We start from the raw sequence: 20,494 nt of genomic DNA, 5'->3' as shown, positions 1-20,494 counted from the left end.
AAAGTGTGAATATCAGGATCTTGAATACCTGTTGTTTGAAAGAAGGGAAATAAAAGCAATGTGGAGGGGGTGAGAAACAGTCTATTTAAAACTCATTTTAACATGGAGATATGTGCCATTGTATTGCCCACTAATTGGGTCCAAGTTACATTCTGTAATCTTAGCACCCAGAGCCTGAATATACATGCTGATCTGTAATTCTTGTTAGTATAACACTCTGCACCTCACCATTGTGCAACTAATGTAATCCTACTCACGTAACTGAAACACTTTCTCTTCTAGGCTTTTCCCTGCATGTGCACACACACAGCTCCCCCCCCACTCCCAAATTCATTTTGTAAAACTGTGAACGTGTCTCAGTGATGTCATAAAATTAATGAGGAAGCAGTGCATATGCTTTTATGACTTTCTCGATCAGACTGCTTAAAGGAATGTGTGCTGTAGTACTACTGTGTTTTAAGCTTGTATCAATTTTCAGTCTTTGTCATCTCTTGTTTACAATGCAACATTTACTCTTCTGTTTGTGGAGTTTGAACAATGAGCAAAGTATGGTTTCATTGACTTCCCTTTAGCTTGGTGTACCTTTTTATCCTATTGTGGTTCAGCCTTCATATTCAAACCTCCACCTAACAAGAGTGAAACTTGGAATTACATTTTAAGTCTTGCATTTAATGTTTTGATTATCAACTCTAATTTGCTGCAACCTTCTTTTGAATGAACTGAGATATGCTCCCAGAATGAGGCTTTAAGTGCAGCGGAATGGGGAAAGGTCATGTTACTCTCGTGGCCTTGTGTGGTGCCAAACCTTTTTTTAAAAAAAACATGTGGTTCAGTTCAGCGTGAACATATTTGTATGTGGATTTTGAACTATCTTCAAAAAATGCGGATGATGGCACCTGAGGTAGGTAATTTGTATTTAGTGTGGTATGTCCCACTTTCATTTTAAGCGATGAAGATTCTGATGATAGACTTAATTAAATGTAATTTTATAAATGTGCAAACTTCAAATTTATACTTTCCGTATTATTTGTAGGTTAGCAGAGATTTTTTTTCTTAACCTTCCATATCTGACAGGAAGCGTTCTTTGGAAAATCACTGCTGGACAGCAGTCGGAAGGTTTGCCTCAGTTCAGAGGGTTTCTCTGACAGTGAAAGCACTGAGTTTCCACAAGCCACGACTCAAGCGGACTCGGCACCTCAGCAGAAGGATTTAATTGAGGAAAAGCATGATGGAGCCCATGGAAAGGGTGAGGGACTTCATAATAGTATTGGCATATTTTTATTTTTATGTATATCTATCAATTTTGGGTCCTGGCACACATTGTGAAGGTGAAATCTGAATAGTGTAGTGAAAACCCATAAATCTGAACCATTATTTTGCTCGCGTTACATTTGTTCTGGGTCTAATTTTTGAAAGAATGGAATGTAGTGCAGGATCGTACCTCCTGAATCTTCCCCAGCCTTGATACCAGGCCCTACCAGACATGAGTTTGCCAGGTCTTAAAAGGTAAAATGTTGGTGTCAGCATATGAATTTTTAAACCATTTCTTTTTATATTTCTGCCACTCTACTGGTATTGTACAAAAACACTTCCCTTGTGCCAAATTCTGATGATCTTTAATGGGTTATCCAGTGGTGGAATTGTGACACCTGTATAGGCAATTGTAAAGTGTTGGTGACCATTCTCCTTGTCTGACTTCTTGAACCAGTTTTACAACTTTTGTCTTTTTTGGCGAATCTATTGTGGCATGTTAGGTGTTGGCTCAGAGAATGCCAGATTAGGGAAATGCAATCTGAAGTCATGTGAAAAGTACTTTGATTCTTCCAGTCTAAGAACATACAGTAGCTATATTCTTGAGTACATGTGGAGACATTGTATCCAGTCTTCAAAATGAATACAAGTGAAAGATTGCTAGGAGTGTCATATGGGTAGTCTGTTTGAACCAGCATAAAAACAGGAAAATGAAAATTGACCAGTAACCCCTCGCATACAGAAAGATTTATGGTCTGGGGCACTTTTCTGCTTGCATTCCTCAGGGAATTATCCTTGGCCCAGTTGTCTTCAGTACACTGGCTCAGGATGCACTGCAGCAATTCTCCTTACTGTTGTAATCTCTACCACTGTGAAGACTAAGAACAAGAAAACTATTCTTGCATTCACAACCTCATACCATTTCAGGAGTACTGTAGCAATCCAAGGAAAAAAGCCCAGCAGTTCAGTGCAGGTATGCACAGGCAAGCAATAAATGTAGATGATTTGGTGCAATCCACATCGCAGGAATTAAAAAAAGCTGTAAATTATTTTGGCATCACTAGAAAATCTCTCAAGGCAAATGACATACACCTGAGGCTCTAATGTATGATCGGAGATTAAATATGAGAGGTACTTCCTGTTGTCATGAAGGATCCATGAATGAAAAGAAAGATTTTACTAAATTGGGCCTGAGTTAATTTTGTACCTATTTACAATAAAAAGGGTGATGGAGTAATCTCAGGTCTTATAGATCCATTAGCAGAGTACCAGTAACTGGCAGAATAAAGTTCCCAATAGAAGGCTAAACTAGCTCAAAACAGTAAGGATCCTGGGTAAAACTTTAAGGTGATAAAGTAGCTAATTGACTTAGAGAGGAGTTAGAATATTGAGTTTGACCATTGGGGCAGTCACTAATTCAACATTGAGACCACTAATGCTTTATGTAAACTAGAAACATTTCAGTTCAGAAAAATAATACTGATTGGTCAGTTTCCTCTTCAGTGGCATCATTCAGAAAGTCCATACAATCAGTAGATTAAAGCAGGATAAACCAGTGAAAGATTTACTTATCTGTTGACTGCTACCATAATGTAATTTTCCTTCATCAATGACTGTTTTCCATTAATTCTGGCAGCTCCTGATGCAAAGACAATCCAAGCCATCCCAGAACATAATGGAGATCCAATCCCTGATGAACCACCTAAAACTGAAGAAACACAACCAGATGGAATGGGTGAGTAGGGAGCAGGAGGAAAGTGCCTGTTGTAGATTCTATTATTTTTGGAAATGCACTGTTACAACACCAAACTTCACCCGTTGGTTTTTGTAGAACCCTGAATTAAATCCAATAACTGTTTGTAATCTAACAGCAGTTCAAGATTCATAGCTTGCGCTTAGTGCACTTATTCTATTGATTTAAATTCCAAATTCAAATGTAACTACTTTTGATTACAAAGTCCAATGTGCTGTTAAACTATTAGTGTTCCGTAGAATAGTGGGGCAAGGTATCCAGTCAGAGTACGGTGTGTGTGCTGGTATGGGAAAAGCGACGGTAATGCAACCATGTTTCTGAATATTTATTTAGTAATGAATGTTTATTACTAAAGGTCTAGGTTCATATGTTTGTCATGGTTGGTCAATGAAAGAATTTAAACAAGGCAGCTGTCTTGTGTTTAGGCAGCACATGGAGCACAGAAAAATCTAACTGTTTTAATGTAATTTAAAAATAGTGTACAGAATACCTATTTCCTTTTGTTCACACTGCTACTGTCAAAACTAGGTCACAAATCACATGACACTAAGTTATAGTCCAATGGATTTATTTGAAATCCCAAGCTTTCAGAGTACTGCTCCTTTGTCAGATGAAGTGAAGAGGAGCACACAGACACAGAATTTATAGGCAGAGTGTGAAAGGTCATATAAATGTGAGAGTGGAGTGTCAACAGGCTGAATAAAAAGTCTCTGCAGGTGATCAAAAGTGTCAGATGTGAGAGTAAAGTGTCAGCAGCTGAATAGCAAGCGAAGGGATGACCTATGATCCGATTAATAGAAGCAGAGATAATTACAAAAAATTAAAAATAAGACGGTGCTGGAGATAAATCAAATGGCTGGAATAAGATGATAGGTATAAGAGTCACGTGGCGAAGGTCGAACCAAAGTAATAGGTGATCCAAAACTACAAACTAATTAAGGTAGAGAGATCATAATTTATCAATGTGGTATCATTAAAATAGGACAGTAAGAAAGATTTTACAATAGAGCAGTATGGTCTGGTTACATGTAGTGCGACATGGACCCAAGATCACGGTTGAGGCCATCTTCATGGGTACGGAACTTGGCTATCAGTTTCTGCTCGGAAATTCTGCATTGTTGTGTGTCTTTAAGGCTGCCTTGGAGGGTGCTTATCCGAAGATAGGAGGTCGAATACCCTTGACTGCTGAGGTGTTCCCCGACTGGGAGGGAGCATTCTTGACAGGTGATTGTTGTGCGGTGGCCATTTATCCATTGTAGTAACGTCTGCGTGGTCTTGTTAATAAACCGTGCCTCAGGGCATCCTGGCCTGTAGTGACAGCATTGGCCGAGTCACATGAACATCTGCACTATACATATGGGTGGTGTTCCCATAAGTGATGAGTGTCTATGTCCATGATCTGCATGTCTTGCAGAGATTGCCGTGGCAGAATTGTGGTCGATGCTGTCCTGAAGGCTGGGTAGTTTGCTGGAAACGATGGTCTGTTTAAGGTTCGATGGTTGTTTGAAGGCGAAAAGTGGAGACGTAGAGATGATCATGGCTAGATGTTCATCATCATTGTTGACGTATTGAAGGCTGCGAAGGACATGGTGTAGGGTCTGCTCCAGGGAAGTACTGGATGAAGGGTACTGTATTGATCGTCTTCTGAGGTGGTTGTTGTGGCTTTTTGCTGTGGCACATGAGAACTGGTGATTAATCAGTTGAGCATCATCGTATCCTGCTCTTATGAGCGGGATGCGATCTTCAATTCATCGATCGCCAGTTCTGATGTGCCGCAGTGAAGAACTGCAACAAACTTCTCTGAAGACAGACACAGAACATGACCAATCGAGTACCCTCTGTCCAGTACTTCCCCAGAGCAGAGAAACTATGCTGTGCTCTTTGCGAAGATCATCTCTACACCTCCACTTCTCGCCTTCAAACAACTGCCAAACCTTAAACAGACAATCATTCGCAGCAAACTGCCAAGCCTTCAGAACAGCATCAACCACAAGACCACACAATCCTGCCACAGGAACCTCTGCAAAAAAATGCAGATCAGCGACATGGATACACTCATTACACGTGGGACACCACCCACGTGTACGTGGCAGATACTCCTGTGACTCGGCCAATGGTGTCAACCTCATACGCTTTTGGCAAGGATGCCCTGAGGCATGGTTTATTGGCAAGACCATGCAGGCACTACAACGGATGAATGGACACCGCACAACAATCGCCTGACAGGAATGTTCCCTCCCGGTCAAGGACATTTGGCCTCTGATCTTCGGGTAAGTGTCCTCCAAGGCAGCCTTTGAGATACTCAACAGCGCAGAATCACCAAACAGAAACTAATCGCCAAGTTCTGTACCCATGAAGAACATGGGTACAGAACAGTACCCATGTACAGAACAGTATGGTGGGGTTACATGGAGTGCAACATGTACCGTCAACTGTGATCTTGGGTTCATGTTACATGGAGTGCACCCCCACCATACTGTTCTGTATTGTAAAATCTTCCTTATTGTCCTGTTTTGACGATACCACATTGATAAATTATGATCTCTCAACCTTAGAGTTTGTACAGTTTTGGGTTACTTGTTACTTTGATTCGACCTTCAGCATGCGACTCTTAGACCTATCATCATATTTCAGCCATTTGATTTGTCTCCAACACCGTCTTTCTTTTAATTTTCTCTCTTTCTTGTAATTATCTCTGCTTCAATTAATCGGATCATAGTTCATCCCTTCACTTGCTATTCAGCTGTTGACACTTGATCACCCGCCGAGACTTATTATTCAACCTGTCGACACTCCACTCACACTGTTAGTATGATCTTTCGATCTCTCTGCCGATTAAATTCTGTTTATGTGCTTCTCTTCACTTCACCTGATAAAAGGAGCAGCACTCTCCTTTCGGAATGGCAGGCGGTGACCAGTGGGTTACCGCAGGGATCAGTGCTGGGACCGCAGCTTTTTACAATATATATTAATGATATAGAAGATGGTATTAATAGTAACATTAGCAAATTTGCTGATGATACAAAGCTGGAGGCAGGGTGAAATGTGAGGAGATTACAGGGTGACCTGGACAGGTTAGGTGAGTGGACAGATGCATGGCAGATGCAGTTTAATGTGGATAAATGTATGGTTATCCACTTTGGTGGCAAGAACAGGAAGGCAGATTACTACCTAAATGGAGTCAAGTTAGATGAAGGGGCAGTACAGAGAGGTCTGGGTGTTCTTGTACACCAGTCAATGAAGGCAAGCATGCAGGTACAGCAGGTAGTGAAGGAAGCTAATGGCATGCTGGCCTTCATAACAAGAGGGATTGAATACAGAAGCAAAGAGGTTCTTCTGCAGCTGTACAGGGCCCTGGTGAGACCACACCTGGAGTACTGTGTGCAGTTCTGGTCTCCAAATTTGAGGAAAGATATTCTGGCTATTGAGGGAGTGCAGCATAGGTTCACTAGGTCAATTCCTGGAATGGCAGGACTATCTTATGTTGAAAGATTGGAGCAACTGGGCTTGTATACCCTTGAGTTTAGAAGACTGAGAGGGGATCTGATTGAGACATATAAGATTAGATTAGACTTACAGTGTGGAAACAGGCCCTTCGGCCCAACAAGTCCACACCGACCCGCCGAAGCGAAACCCACCCATACCCCTACATTACCCCTTACCTAACACTACGGGCAATTTAGCATGGCCAATTCACCTCACCCGCACATCTTTGGACTGTGGGAGGAAACCGGAGCACCCGGAGGAAACCCACGCAGACACGGGGAGAACGTGCAAACTCCACACAGTCAGTCGCCTGAGTCGGGAATTGAACCCGGGTCTTCAGGCGCTGTGAGGCAGCAGTGCTAACCACTGTGCCACCGTGCCGCCCACGATTATTAAAGGATTGGACACTCTGGAGGCAGGAAACATGTTTCCGCTGATGGGCGAGTTCCGAACCAGAGGACACAGCTTAAAAATAAGGGGTAGGCCATTTAGAACAGAGATGAGGAGAAGCTTCTTCACCCAGAGAGTGGTGGCTCTGTGGAATGCTCTGCCCCAGAAGGCAGTGGAGGCCCAGTCTCTGCATTCATTTAAGAAAGAATTGGATAGAGCTCTCAAGGATAGTGGAATCAAAGGTTATGGAGATAAGGCAGGAACAGGATACTGATTGAGGATGATCAGCCATGATCATAATGAATGGTGGTGCAGGCTCGAAGGCCTGAATGGCCTACTCCTGCACCTATTGTCTATTGTCACTCTGAAAGCTAATTTCAAATAAGCCTGTTGGTCTATAACTGGTGTCCTGTGACTTCTGACCTTGTCCACCTCAGTCCAACACCAGCACCTGCACATCACTGTCAAAACTACAAATTGTGTCCTGTTTTTCAAGTAGAAGTACAAATAAACCAAATGCAAGTCTTTATGTCCAAGTTTCTCCAGCAGTTAAAAATAGCTTGTTAATGGAGACCTAATGAACCTTACAAATCATGTAACCTACAGCCTAAAGAACAATTTAAAGTTTAAGCCAAGAAATGTTTACTTGACAATATTTAGACCTTTTGGCCTTGAAGGAAAACATCTTAACCTTTGAGTAATACATTGTGACTTGCGTCACAGGACGCTGCTTTTATAAAACGTTGTGGCATCCAACTGAATAAACAGTGGAATATTAAGTGATGTTCTGAAGTGAGCTGCACTATTTAATGCAGTTATACTCTTGCAATACCCTTGTGCACACCTTGGAGGTTGGCTCTGCCAACCTGTTCCCAGCTTTCTGAACTTGGGTAAGTGGGATGTACCCCTGCAGGAACTGTACATATAGAAACCCTGCAGGTGGCTCAAGAGTTTCAGCCGTATAATTTGAATAAAATTTCTGCTGAGCAAAAAAGAAGTTTCTGTAGTTTCAATCCTGTTCCTGGTGAGCATGATTCACAAAAAGTTACAAATAATTATGAATGACTTGATGTAGAAGATTCCTTCACTTCGACTTTTCCAGGAATCTCATGGGCGACCCTACAACCACAGTCTCTCTAGGCACAACAGATATAGATACTTTCACAAATGAAAAATTAAAAGCTCCTTGACCTGCAACTGGTCATGTAGAACAGACCCAGGCAACAGAAATGACTGAGTGAGTACGTGACTCATAAATATGAAGGAGGCAAAATAGCAGCATCCTCTTCTACTGATGCAATTGTCTGGCTTAACTACCTGAATATAAAATTATTGTTGCTGTACAAATCCGTCTGCCGTAGTAAGCCACACTGAATTTAGCACTTACTGGCAGTGTCACGTAGGCAGTCTTACAGATGGTTAGTGTGGAGGGTGACGGGCAGTAGAGTGCCCAACTGGTGCAGTCTTGTGAAGTAAGAGTTGAGGCACATATGGAGTAGTATGAAGGAAGTTTAGTTCTGCTTATGCCTATGCTATTTTCATGGGAGTGCATGATGCTGACATTGGGCGTCTGAAATGACAATTACTCTGTTCTGCATAAGTACCATCACTTGCCTTGAACACAAAAAAATGTCATTTAGTTTATCCATTTGGCTTGCTTTCTTTCCATGTTGTAATTACACTGATTCGCTTCGCTTGCCTCTCATTAGGTCTTCACTTTTAGTTTCTGTTAGGTGGTGTTTTTGTATAGTTAGTTTTGAGATGTGTCTCATCAGTTTACTCAACTGCTACCACACCAACCATTGTTCCCCTCCCTACTACCTCCATCATCCCTTGCTAACTGTGCTGAGAGATGTGCAGAAGGGTTAAGGAGAGAAGCTGATGCGTAAATAGTTATAATGGATGATGCTGCAGATGGGTAAAGGATTTTTGATTGGTGGGACGAACTAGGTGAGGGAATGAGGAAGCCAGAAGGGAGAAGGGAGTTGTACAATTTGGTGTGTTCATGAGAAACTACAACATCTCTGTGAAAAATTATCTTCTACTGAAACACTTACCCCATCTTGCTGCTTCATGCCCTCATCCACTGTTGATCCTCATAAAAGTAGCCACCTCGCTCTCGCTCTCTCGCTCTCTCTACACCCACCAACTTTCAGACCCCTATTATGAAAGCTATATCTCTCTAGTGCACTCTAGTGCTCTTTTCTATTGATTACACTTCCCATGCTCCTATTTTCACTGGCTTTCCCTTTCTTTCATTTGGGCATGTTTGCTCAGATGCACACCAAAATTAACAACAGCGTTTCTTCAATATGCACTGACATTTCTCAGAAATTTAAATGTTACATATATAAAGAGATTCTCCAATTGAAATAGTGAAAATATTTTAATTGGAATTGTACTTTTTTTATAAGCTAATAACCTTTCAGTTTGCGTTCAGTTTTCAACTAAGTTAAATTGATTGCTCAATTTTGCTTCATTGCATTCTCAATTGCAACATGTGAAAATAGCATTCAATTGTGGATTTGTAGACAAAAGATAACATTGACAGTACTTTACAATAAAGACACAATTTGATGTATTCAATTAATGTCAGTTATTGATTCTTATACTGTATTGTGCATTACTAGAGATAAAACAGCGTATCCTCAGGCCCAACATGAGCAACAAAACAAGAAGGGGGTGTATGCTAGCAAATTGTCAAATTCTCCTCATGATTCAGCTCTTGTAAATGATTAGCTGAGGTACACTTTACATTAAAGAGCCAGAGAGAAGTGAAGATTTTTTTTTCTGCAGCTCATTGTGAGCTGAAATGCCCTGCTTGAAGGAATGGTGGAAGCAGATATAATCGTACTTACAATGGGAAAATGGGTATGTACTTGAAAAGATTTGGAGAGCTATGGGAAAAGAGCAGGAGTGTGACTGAGTAACTGTGGCTTGCATAGAGATTTAGCAAGTTGGACGAGTTTTTACATTCTTTTATAAAAATCTCTGTCTCACAACTGGATTGGAACTTACATTCCAGCATGTCATAAATATGCTACAAATGATTTCTTCAGCTACTATATTTTTTGTATTAAAAAGAGATTAGTGGAAATTACTGTAACCCCTTTTAGGTTGCCAGCGTTTTCACTCAACCAGTAAACATATACAGGGTAGCAAATATGAGAAGTGATTTTAAAAATATATTTACATTGACAATTGTGGGCTCTGTTGGAAGTACACCACTGCTTTATGTGAGGCCTAAAGTCAGTTTGTTACCTGTGTTTTTAGTCTGGTTTTGAGTTACAGTCTGCCCTTGATGCATTTGTGACTGGTCTTGTGAGCGAAGCCACAGTAGATGTATTTTTATGGGGTGGGTATAGTGGAAAGAAGCTTCTCCCTGCTGCCTATTGTCTTGTTAATTGTGTGCTTGCTCGTCTCCAATCCACATGTGCTGATTTCTGTCCTATCTCTTCTCTGCTTCTGGTGTGCTTATGCTGATTTGTCTGCCCTTTTAATAAAACGCTTGATCGGTCTCTAATATTTTGCCTTGCGCAGATTCCTAAAGTGTGTTACTTAGTACCAATGTCATTGTCAGAATTAGTGACTGACTAGATAAACAGCAAAATAGAATCCAGGAATGTTGAGGACGTTTTTTTTAATACCTTGTAATAACCAGATCTGGAAGAGCTTTCCAAGGGTTTCTTTGTAACCCAACCCCCTCTAAGGTTGGATGAGCCAATCAAGTAAAAGCAATAAATGAAGAAGATTCAGAGGAATTAATGAAATATAATACCATCTAGGCCATGCCTATCCTGCAAAATACTGTATTCTTGTTTTATAAAATACACTTCTTTTAAAACCAGGAAAGCAAGCCAGTCACATCATTCTGGGAGTTCCTGCCCTGGAACAGTAATTTAGAAGCAACTGTAACTATTCTATAATTGACTTTCAGGAATTTACCTATTTGCCTGTTTTGCCCAATTCCTCGCAGTAGTTGAGGGCAATCCTGTGGATAAGCTATATTAGCAACAGCTCCACCTTAACAGTTAACCATCACAACTGTGCTCTAGATTAGGAGGTGATCTCCTATGGCACTGCTTTAATTTGTTTAAGCCACTGGGATACTATATCATATGTATGCTGCTGCTAATTCACATTTTCTGAGAAATGCTGAATTAGTGTATTTAGAAATACAGAAATTGTGATTGAGGGAAAAATTAGAGTTTTTTTTCCCCCAAATTTCATAAAATGTGGCATGAAACTTAAAAGATATGAAACTACAGATTCATGCAGTAATCTAACTAGAGGTGACTGTTGGAGAATAACAGATATTTAATTTGATAATTGCAAGCCTGCTTCCTCGTTGTGTCGGCGCACCCATATTTGGGACATTGCAAGAGATGATGGACCATGTTTTTTTCCCCCCCTTTTCAATGTTATTTAACTTAGGTTTCACTGCACACTTGTGCACTTTTCCAACTATCAAAGTCCCTGTTCCTTCCATAATGGCACAACCCCGATGGTGAGCTGAGTTGAAAATTTAACACACCAATTAAATTTGAGTGAAAGCAAAATACTGCAGATGCTGGAAATCTAAAACAATCAGAATGCTGGAGAAACTCGGCAGGCCTGGCACCATCTGTCGAGAGAGAAAGAGCTAATGTTTAAAGTCCAAAATGACACCTCTTAAGAATTGAATTTGAGTAATTGGTTGGGATATGTACCACCTCAGTAATGGTTTGAGGTCAGTAGGTTGAAACAGTAATATTATGCAGTGGAAGAAGGTAATATTAATTGCATCTCCCTATTCTCATTTTCTGTTCATGCTTGAACTTCGGTTTGTTTAGAAACAGTATTCTAGTCGATATTTACATCAGTCTGTCATATATCTCTTTCACTTCTTTACACAAATGTTTTACATTTGTTTTAACCTTCTTTCCTTGCGTGAATTTTTCCAAAATTGTTTCAAGTTATCAAGCTACCTTGCTGTCTTTTTGATTGTAAAAGTTAGGCTACCTTTCTTTGTTTGTGAAACGCAGGGCTTTTATGACTTCATTCTTAACTGATTATTTGGTTAGGAACTATTTACACAGTCCATTTAATGTGTCCTTTACAGATATATCTGTGGTTTTGGTCCACACACTATTTAGTCAGTCCACTGCACTGACCACCCAACTAATTTTTAGAATCCAGGCTTTCTGGCTAACCTGATGTCTGTAGAGACCCTGAAATATTACAGGTCACTTTGAATTTTGACACGGTTCTTATTTGCTTTGAGCCATGCACAGTGATTGGGCTGTGTTATTATGCTGTAGAGATGGTTGTGGACTTTTTAGGTTGGAAAGGCTTAAATGGCTTTTGCTTGCCACTGTTCAATTTTTTCCCTTTTTGTTTTTATTGTACTTTTGGGTTTTTAGGTTTCGATCTCAGTCCTTTCCACGCAGACAGCTCCCTCTCTCCCTTTGGTAAGCAGTCAGACCCTCTCGCCACTCTTTGCGTGTTCACATGTTAACATCAGTAGTTTGTACCTGGGTGCTTGTATGTCTGCTTGCGTTTTCATAGAGGATCTTCACATGATATCACCAGTCTATTCAGTGGGTTGCTGGACAAGTGCTAAAATTTGTTTTAGCAATTGTGAACGTAAAAGCCAATCAAGATTTTTCTGCTTTCCTACCTTTCAATTCTTTTGAAACTTTATCTGTAAAATGCATGTGAAAATCAGTTTGCATTCACAAACTATCTCAGAAGTAGCAATTGTGATCTTGGATTGTCCTGCATCATATTTTATACCTAATCAAATATTTGTATTGTTGTAAAGGTATGATAACTTGAATAAAAATGTTGAGGCGCGGGAGTTTTTCCAATGACTATTGGTAATCTAAGCATGCATAAGTCATGTCACTGATTCTTGGTTCAAATTCCACCTATGATAATAAGCCAAGATTTGCAAAAGATGAATTTTGTTTGCACCGCCACGTTTATTTGACAGCTGATTTGACAGTTTGTTCAAAGATTTCCAGTCTGTTTTAAATAGAATTTATAGGAGCTCTCGATATCCAAATTGATAAGTCAACTATGCAGTACATGCCTGAGCCTCAACAGCTGAAAGGGTCCCAAATTTGATTTCTGGCCTGCATAGACTAAGTTGGCCCTCGCTTTGTTACAATATGATGTCACATTATTCTCACTCCTAATCACCATCCATTGCCCCCAGTCCCCACCCCCAGTGTCAAGTATGTGCTTGCAGATTTTGAATGAGGTCAGCATTGGACTTGGCTATAATCTACAATGTCAAATACCCTGCAGAACTTCAGTGTGGCAAATGGCTACATGGAATGAAATCCTGTAGGGTTGTCAGCACCCAGGTAGCTATCTCAGCAGCTGTAATTTTCCATTAACAGAGGAGGGTGAAAATTTACTGAGCCTTTTTGTTTTGAAAGGCTATACAATCATGTTTAGTATTACTGGTACAGAATTAAGTATGTTAATGTATTTGGAGATTTGATGCAGTCATAGTTCAGCCAAGCCATGTACAAGGAACTGAATTGGTTCCTGTTAATTGAAATAGTTGACATTCAGCTAATGATCTGTTTATTTTGTTGTGTCTCCTGCAGTATTGAGCCATGAGATGTCATCACGATTGTAAAAGTAAATCTGGAATTCTACTAATTTTGATTACTGCAGACCTTTAATAGAACTTGTGTTGACTGTTTGCCTGATACATGTATTCCACACTATGGTGGCACAGTGCATATTTTCTTTTTAAAACTTTGTCATGGTTCAGTGCAAGTGAAGTTTTACTTTGCAAATTATTGCCAATCAGAGGAACCTGTAAAATCTTGAATAGTTCATACAAAGGTTTCCCAGCCTATACAAAACAACTGGGTAGTCAGAGAGTGGGATGAACTGTTGAACACTGACAGTTAAGTATATGCACAAAGAATTGGGCGTCATGATGTACTTATAATTCTAATCCTGAGGGGAGTTTGGAACACAAATTTTAAAAAAATTTAAAATCACAAGATATTATTTGTTTTGCAGTCTAGCAGGTTTAGAACAGCCCTATGTCTTGGGTCTGCTAAATTCAGTTGGAGATAACTCATGCGTAAGGTATATCGCAGAATGCAACCCCAGCCAGCCAATGTGGAATCGTGTAGCTATAATTCTCTGCGCTCCAAGCTTGAAGAGGATGTACGAAGCTCAAGCGTTATATAGGGAAGGAAGTGGAGGAAAACCAAAGTTAAGCTGATTATTTGCTTGCAGTTTATGCTTATCTTTGCTGCTTGCCTTGAGAAAAAATTCCTTTCACTTGTGTGGGCAGGTTGTGTCCAAATCTACTTGTATAGTGCCTGTATCTTTCATCACAATAAATTTGATTTTACCTATATCGCGACTAATGATGCACCCCTCCGTGTACTATTTTTCTGTTGTAACCACAAGGCAGCTTTGCCCACAAAATTGACTCTGATTTATTACTTCATCTGAAAGTTGACAAGATTTATGCTGAGCTTATTCTGAGATATTGAATTCCTGCTTCAGAAAGTATATTAAGACTTGCACACCAAACACAAGTTCCAGAGGCAAGCAGGGCTGTGTGAAACTGCTGGTAGGCTGCAGACATTTTAAATTAAGTCAGAATGTTGACATGCCACATTGCCAATGTGGTCAAGCTCAACTTCCTGACATGCACCATTCGTTAGCTTTTTGTGGATGCATTTTCACTGATCTGGTTTGAGTACTAGCAGCTCTTAATGCTCTCTGGTGGTCCCTCTTGTTATAGATGTTACGCCAAATACATTCTCCCTCCTTTATAATTTCTCCCTGTCACTGGCATGTGCAAGATAATCCAATTCAATTGTTAAAGTTAAATTTAAATCTGAGATTTTTGAGATATGGGCCCATTGCAGACATATGGAGTTAGGCCACAGATCAACCATGATCTGATTTGAATGGCAGAGCAGGTTTGAGGGATTGAATAGCCTACTCCTGTTCCTATGTTCTTTTCCTTGAGAGTGTTAGAATTTGGTAAAATGTTCTGTTTCAGTGCCCAAATATTCCTTAAATTTAATTTGTTATTTCCAGGAGAATTGAAAATGTTTAGCTTTGATTTAGAAAATGGACAGATCATTATTGAAATGAGACTCTTCCTTGAGATCTACATTTCCAATGATTTTGCTTTGGTGTTGAAAGCTCACTAAAATTAAGACCATAATTTTAAATAGAATCCTCAACTAATTTTAGTGTTTTTTTTTCTCCTGAAATCAGTGTTTGAAGTGTTTTCCAATATTTAATCCAAGTGACCTTCATTGATTTGGGAGCATGGTTTTGTTGGCATTAGCAGTAAATTCTACTGATTGTCAGTGCCTCCAGACACTGACATCAATTATAACACTATCAGACCAGGAATAATGTTTAGGACCTCTGATCTGCAAAGTGGTTACCCACTGCCTTTACCAACTAAGCCCTTGACAGAAGCTTTAGCTCACTCTCTTTAGATTGACCTTTTAGAATCACAAAAGACAATAACTTATGAAGCTTGAGTTTTTTTTCTTGTGGGCTGACAATAAAATTCAGAAGCAACTAAGCCATCAAATATCAGTGTATCTAACCAGAAGCAGTGCTTATTGCTTCTGATTTGGACATGGTCTATGTTTTGTTCAACAATAAATAAAAGACGCCTCACTATCGTGTTGTGCTCCACTTTGCATTTGAGTAGGAGTGAAGCTCCAATCTTTGGTTGAATTTGATCAGTGGGTTGAGGATGGAAATCTGCCACTACTCGTGTATCTTGGTATTACTTGGTTGTGAATGTTCTCACTACCAGTCATGTTGGACTGCTTTGAGTTTGTATTTGTTATTTTATTAATTTCCTGCTAATAGATATTTCTTTAAAATTGTTTTCTGCCTTTTCTTTGAGAATGGAAAGGAAGTTGGCCATGTAGACCTAAAGTTTGAGTAGGCAATCTACAAAATTTTTTCCATTTCCTTGCTGTTTTGTGTTGTTGAATTCAGCTCCATTTTTCACAACTTCGCAACTGCTGAAAAAAAAATTTGTTCAGTAACTTATCACAGTGCTCCTTTCTTTAAGCTGGGATTGACATCTCATCCGTTACGGATGAGCTTTCAGCCAATCATCCAAATGAGAGCTCAAAGCGAAATCAGCCTTTCAATGATGTTCCAGTGGAGGGTGCCCTCAGCTCAGATCTTGACAAGATTGTAACAGAAGGTAGGTCAAAGTGTTGTGTTAAAAGATCATGGAGGGTAAATAGTGATAGTTGTTTTTGGGGCTTGGTAGAGCTGCGATTCAAAAATGGTGTAGAATTTTAGGGTAGTGTCTCAACTGCAGTTTGCTTTTTGGTGTATGTCTGGATAACGTTGGGATATTATAGCTGTGTGTTGTGGAGTTCACAAAGAGGAGTTTTTTTGGGTACTCTGATGTAAAATCTTCCCTAAGTCATCTAAAGTTGCACTTCAAAGCTGGTGATTTCCCTTTCTCCCTAGTCATGTTGCTGCAAAGTGGTTTTCTCTGGGTCAGTCCCTCGACATTGTTCCCTTATCTCCAAGACTGACTTGACCATGTTTAACTAACTATCATTAGATATGGCTGGGCGATATCAAACACGATCAGCCAAAGCCACTCATTAGTCCAGGATCATACTAAAGAGTGAACAACCCACGTGCACATACACAGCTTATTTGCTTTATTTCCAACTGTCTTCTGAAGCTACTTTATTCCTTCAAGTGCAAGAAGCTCATGGATTCTAATCTCAATATTGTGTCTATCCATTCAGCCAGGAACCTACATATTTAATTTGTCTGTCTGTCTTTTCCTGTGTCCTCTCTGCATGAGTGGGCACACAGACCCATGCATCCACAGCCTGTGAGATCCACCACCTGCACCTCAATTGTTTCTATTAAGTTACTACTCACTCAACTTCTATTGCTGGTTCCCAAGCTGTGTGACAGTTGGTTTCCTTTCCTCTAGTTACTGTGTACACCCTCTCCTTCAAAGCTATAGCTGTCAAAAACAAACCTGCTTCTGAACCCTCTGTCAGAAAACTACTGTGTCAGCTCTAATCTACCTCTTCCCCTTGAAGTTTTGAAAGTGTTATTACTTCCCAATCTGTCTTTTGCACATGCTTGAATTTTCCAAATCGTTTGTCTCAAAAAAGCACTAAAAAGACTCTAACCAAAGTGTCAGTAACATCCTGTGACTGTGATGTATTCTCATTCCATATCCCCCTCATCCTTGTGTGTTAAATATTGGGAAGTCTGAAGTTTTTTTGTCTTGTCCTCCTACCGCAAATTCCATCCCCTTCTCCAACAACTGTTTTTGCTTCAACATAACTGTTTTTAGCTTTGGCTCCAGAATCAACCCCAGTTTAAGTACCAATCCCCCACACTCTCCCATCACAAAAAGACTGCCTTCATCCATCTGCATGACATCATCTCTCTCTTTTTCTGTCTCTGTCTCAGCCCACCTGCTACTGAAGCCCTCATCCATATCTTTGTACTGTATATTCAATTATTCTGATTCTGTCCTACCATTCCTCTTCTCAGTACTTTGTAAACTTTAGTTCATGCGGGCCTCTGCCCAAATTTTATTCTGTGCTGTTTGTTTGTTAACTTCCAGTGGTTCCTCGTTCAACAATGCCTCTGTTCTCTTAACCTTGTGTTTAAGCCTATTCATGGCCTCCTCTCTCTCTGGCTTTGTAAACATGGCTGTGCCTTCAGCCACCTAGATCCTTTGCTCTGCAATTTATTCCTTAAACTCCTCTGTCTTCCTACTTCCCTTATTCCATTTTTAAGGCCTTGCTTAAAGCCACCTCGTTGTCTTTGCTTGTACTTCCTTCTCAGTGTGGTGTGCATGTTTGATGGCACCTCTGTAAAGGACTTTGGATGCTTTTCTTTTGGTGAAAGTCATATTTCTATTGTTACTTTACTTGGCATTGTATTTTTTTTATTGGCAAGTTATCTCTCTCAAGGCTGCTAACACTGTTTGTGATATTCTGAAGTGGTCTTCCCCATCATTTGAGAGGGTTTCACTGCTTTGTTTCCTAATCAACTGAATGTAGATCGTGTATGTTTATGTAATTGTGTTCCTGAAAACTTTGCGCGTCAAGTTGTTGCACTTTATCACTTTCTCATGAAAATTAAATGTAAGTGTTGTAGTTGGTTTCTGTAGGACTTTTCTCATCAGAAAAAAAGCATGAAACTGTTAACTTTTTTGTTGAAGTACTTCACATAACCTAATTTCTATGTTAGTAAATGCATTAATTTTTAAAATGAAGTAAGCTTAAAAATGTAAGTGAAATGTGGTTATTTTCAATTTCCAAAACCACCCACTTGCCACATATTCTGATCTCTCACACCGCTGCCAGCCCTTCCCCTACCTACCGTCTGGTTGAGCCCCTCCCATCTTGCTGCTGACTCTCCTGGCTCCTGTTCCCTGACTGTTCTAGTTTTGTGTGTGTGTGTGTGTGTGTGTGTCCGTCCGTCCGTCCGTCCGGAACCCTTAGTGTGAGCCTTTTTAACCAATCAGCTCCAATCCAATGTCTTGAGCGTTCTCAATATGTTGAGTTGATTGTCCTGTCGGATATGTTACCAGGAGAATTCTGAGCAAAACTAGACCAAGCTCATCACAAACCCAGTAAAAAGAGCATGCCTCCTGCATATCAAAGCAGCTGCTCATCTCTAGAGCACTCATTCACACTAAAGGTTTAGGAGATCTCCGGAGCAGGAGGTTCAATGGGATAGCCAGTGTGGCAGAAGTCAGAAGGTAGGCAACTAGAGAAGGAGCCCACAAGTCAGCATGAGGGAAAGAAATGTCAGAAGCAGTGGAAACCACTCTTAAATGGAGGCAATCAGGTGTCATGGCCCTGCACTCAGACTGGTAAGAAACAACATTACAAAAACTGAGTCGTCCCTAAATGAGAATACAGGACCCATTAATTTAGTGTTAAAGAAGAACAATGGAAAACAGGGGCTTCCTGTATCGGAACTTCAAGGGAATAACTGGTTTATGTCCACCGACATGTGGTTAAACACAATTAAAACACAGTTAACATACGATTTATTAGGAAGAGCCTCTGGGAGCATGCAATATGGATAATCTGACTGCTAGTTGGGCTCGGAGGTCAAATTGCCAGGAGCTATTTTGCAATCCAGTGTTCCTCTCCCTGGAATTTAGAAGATTTAAGCAGTGATTTGGTCCAAGATTTCAAAAACTTCAGGTTGGGATTGTTGGACTAGAATGCACAGTCTGAGTGAGAACCAGACCTTTCAAGAATTTGTTTAGGAAGCACATGCTTATCTCTTTTTTTTACAAATGGCAATTGATGCTGGACCAGTTGTATTAAGGGGCATGAGGAAAAGGTGGGTCTATGTTGTGTTCATTGATTGATGGAACTGGCTTGAGGATTTTTTTTGATTACTTAATGTGGAAACAGGCCCCTCAGCCCAACAAGTCCACACCGACCCTCCGAAGAGCAACCCACCCAGACCCATTCCCCTACATTTACCCCTTCACCTAATACTATGGGCAATTTAGCATGACCAATTCACTTAACCTGCACATTTTTGGACTGTGGGAGGAAACCGGAGCACCCGGGGGAAACCCACGCAGACACTGGGAGAATGTGCAAACTCGACATAGACAGTTGCCTGAGGCGGGACTTGAACCCGGGTCTCTGGCACTGTGAGGCAGCAGTGCTAACCACTGTGCCACCGTACCGCCCAAGTGGCTTACCCCATTCCTCTGTGTCTCAATAAACTTGTGGTGTGCCGATGTTCAAAATTACTTTTATTGTTTTAGCAATAACAAATTTGTTCTTCTTTTAGAACTAGCACAAATGGAGAGTAAAGATGTACAACAGCTCTTCACTGATGTTTTGGGATCACAGGGAAATCCTCCACTTTCAGAATCAACATTGGGTGGTATCCGACCTGCCTCCGAAAGCCATCTTCTCACTTCTCATGGCTTGGGAGAGCTTATCAGACCTTCAGTATGCCAGCGGGGTCTCCTTCCTGGTAAGAGAATATGCACTTTTTACAGTTCAACAGCTTATCAGACTGTTCAACAAGAATGCATGGCTGAAGCTTAAATTATTGGGTTGGGCTTTGTTTCTTTCATAAAATGGCTTGGCTTCTTCCAGTTATCTACCATTATTGTAAATTGTGGCAGAGCCCACATCTGCAATTCTTTCGTCTGACCCCTGGTTTGGATGATGTGGGATAGGTACATGTAGATGATTTCAGGTGGGCTGGACCAGGGAGGGGGGAGTTTGGGCTGACTGAGTTGGGTTGCAAGGTTCCACTGAATACCACTTTGCCTGCCTTGATCCAAAACTGAAGGCCATAATTTAGACCAAATTATATCCCCTTACGTTCCTGTGCTGCTAGCTTGCACTAGATTGCAGTTTTAAAAAAAGCCTTTAATTTAAAATTTCCATCCATGTTCCCTCACTCCTCTGCGGCATTACCTCCAGCCCCAACTCTGTCATCTTCTCCACAGCCTTCAGATAACTGCTCAACTAATCCTTGAATATCCCCAATTTTAGTTGCTCCAGCTTTGGTGGCTATACTTGTGGTTGCATTGGCTCTGAGCTCTGAATTTTCTCTTTGTGTGTC

The 20,494-nt window shown here is 40.5% G+C and overlaps 1 protein-coding gene across 9 annotated transcripts in view; it reads left to right on the top strand.

Moving 5' to 3' along the window:
• The window catches only part of kmt2d (lysine (K)-specific methyltransferase 2D), a 248,665-nt gene that overhangs the window by 120,249 nt on the left and 107,922 nt on the right, over positions 1–20,494 (top strand). For all 9 annotated transcript variants that reach the window (XM_060821028.1, XM_060821029.1, XM_060821036.1 and 6 more), the window contains 4 exons: positions 1,075–1,246; positions 2,888–2,986; positions 15,954–16,091; positions 19,706–19,894. In XM_060821028.1, coding sequence (XP_060677011.1) covers positions 1,075–1,246; positions 2,888–2,986; positions 15,954–16,091; positions 19,706–19,894 — 598 coding nt within the window. The remainder of the gene's footprint in view (positions 1–1,074; positions 1,247–2,887; positions 2,987–15,953; positions 16,092–19,705; positions 19,895–20,494) is intronic.

The sequence above is a fragment of the Hemiscyllium ocellatum genome, chromosome X, assembly GCF_020745735.1.
Source record: "Hemiscyllium ocellatum isolate sHemOce1 chromosome X, sHemOce1.pat.X.cur, whole genome shotgun sequence".
NCBI classification, from domain to species: domain Eukaryota; kingdom Metazoa; phylum Chordata; class Chondrichthyes; order Orectolobiformes; family Hemiscylliidae; genus Hemiscyllium; species Hemiscyllium ocellatum.
The sequence above is the reverse complement of the archived record's forward strand: the minus strand, read 5'-3'. Positions and strand labels throughout refer to the sequence as shown.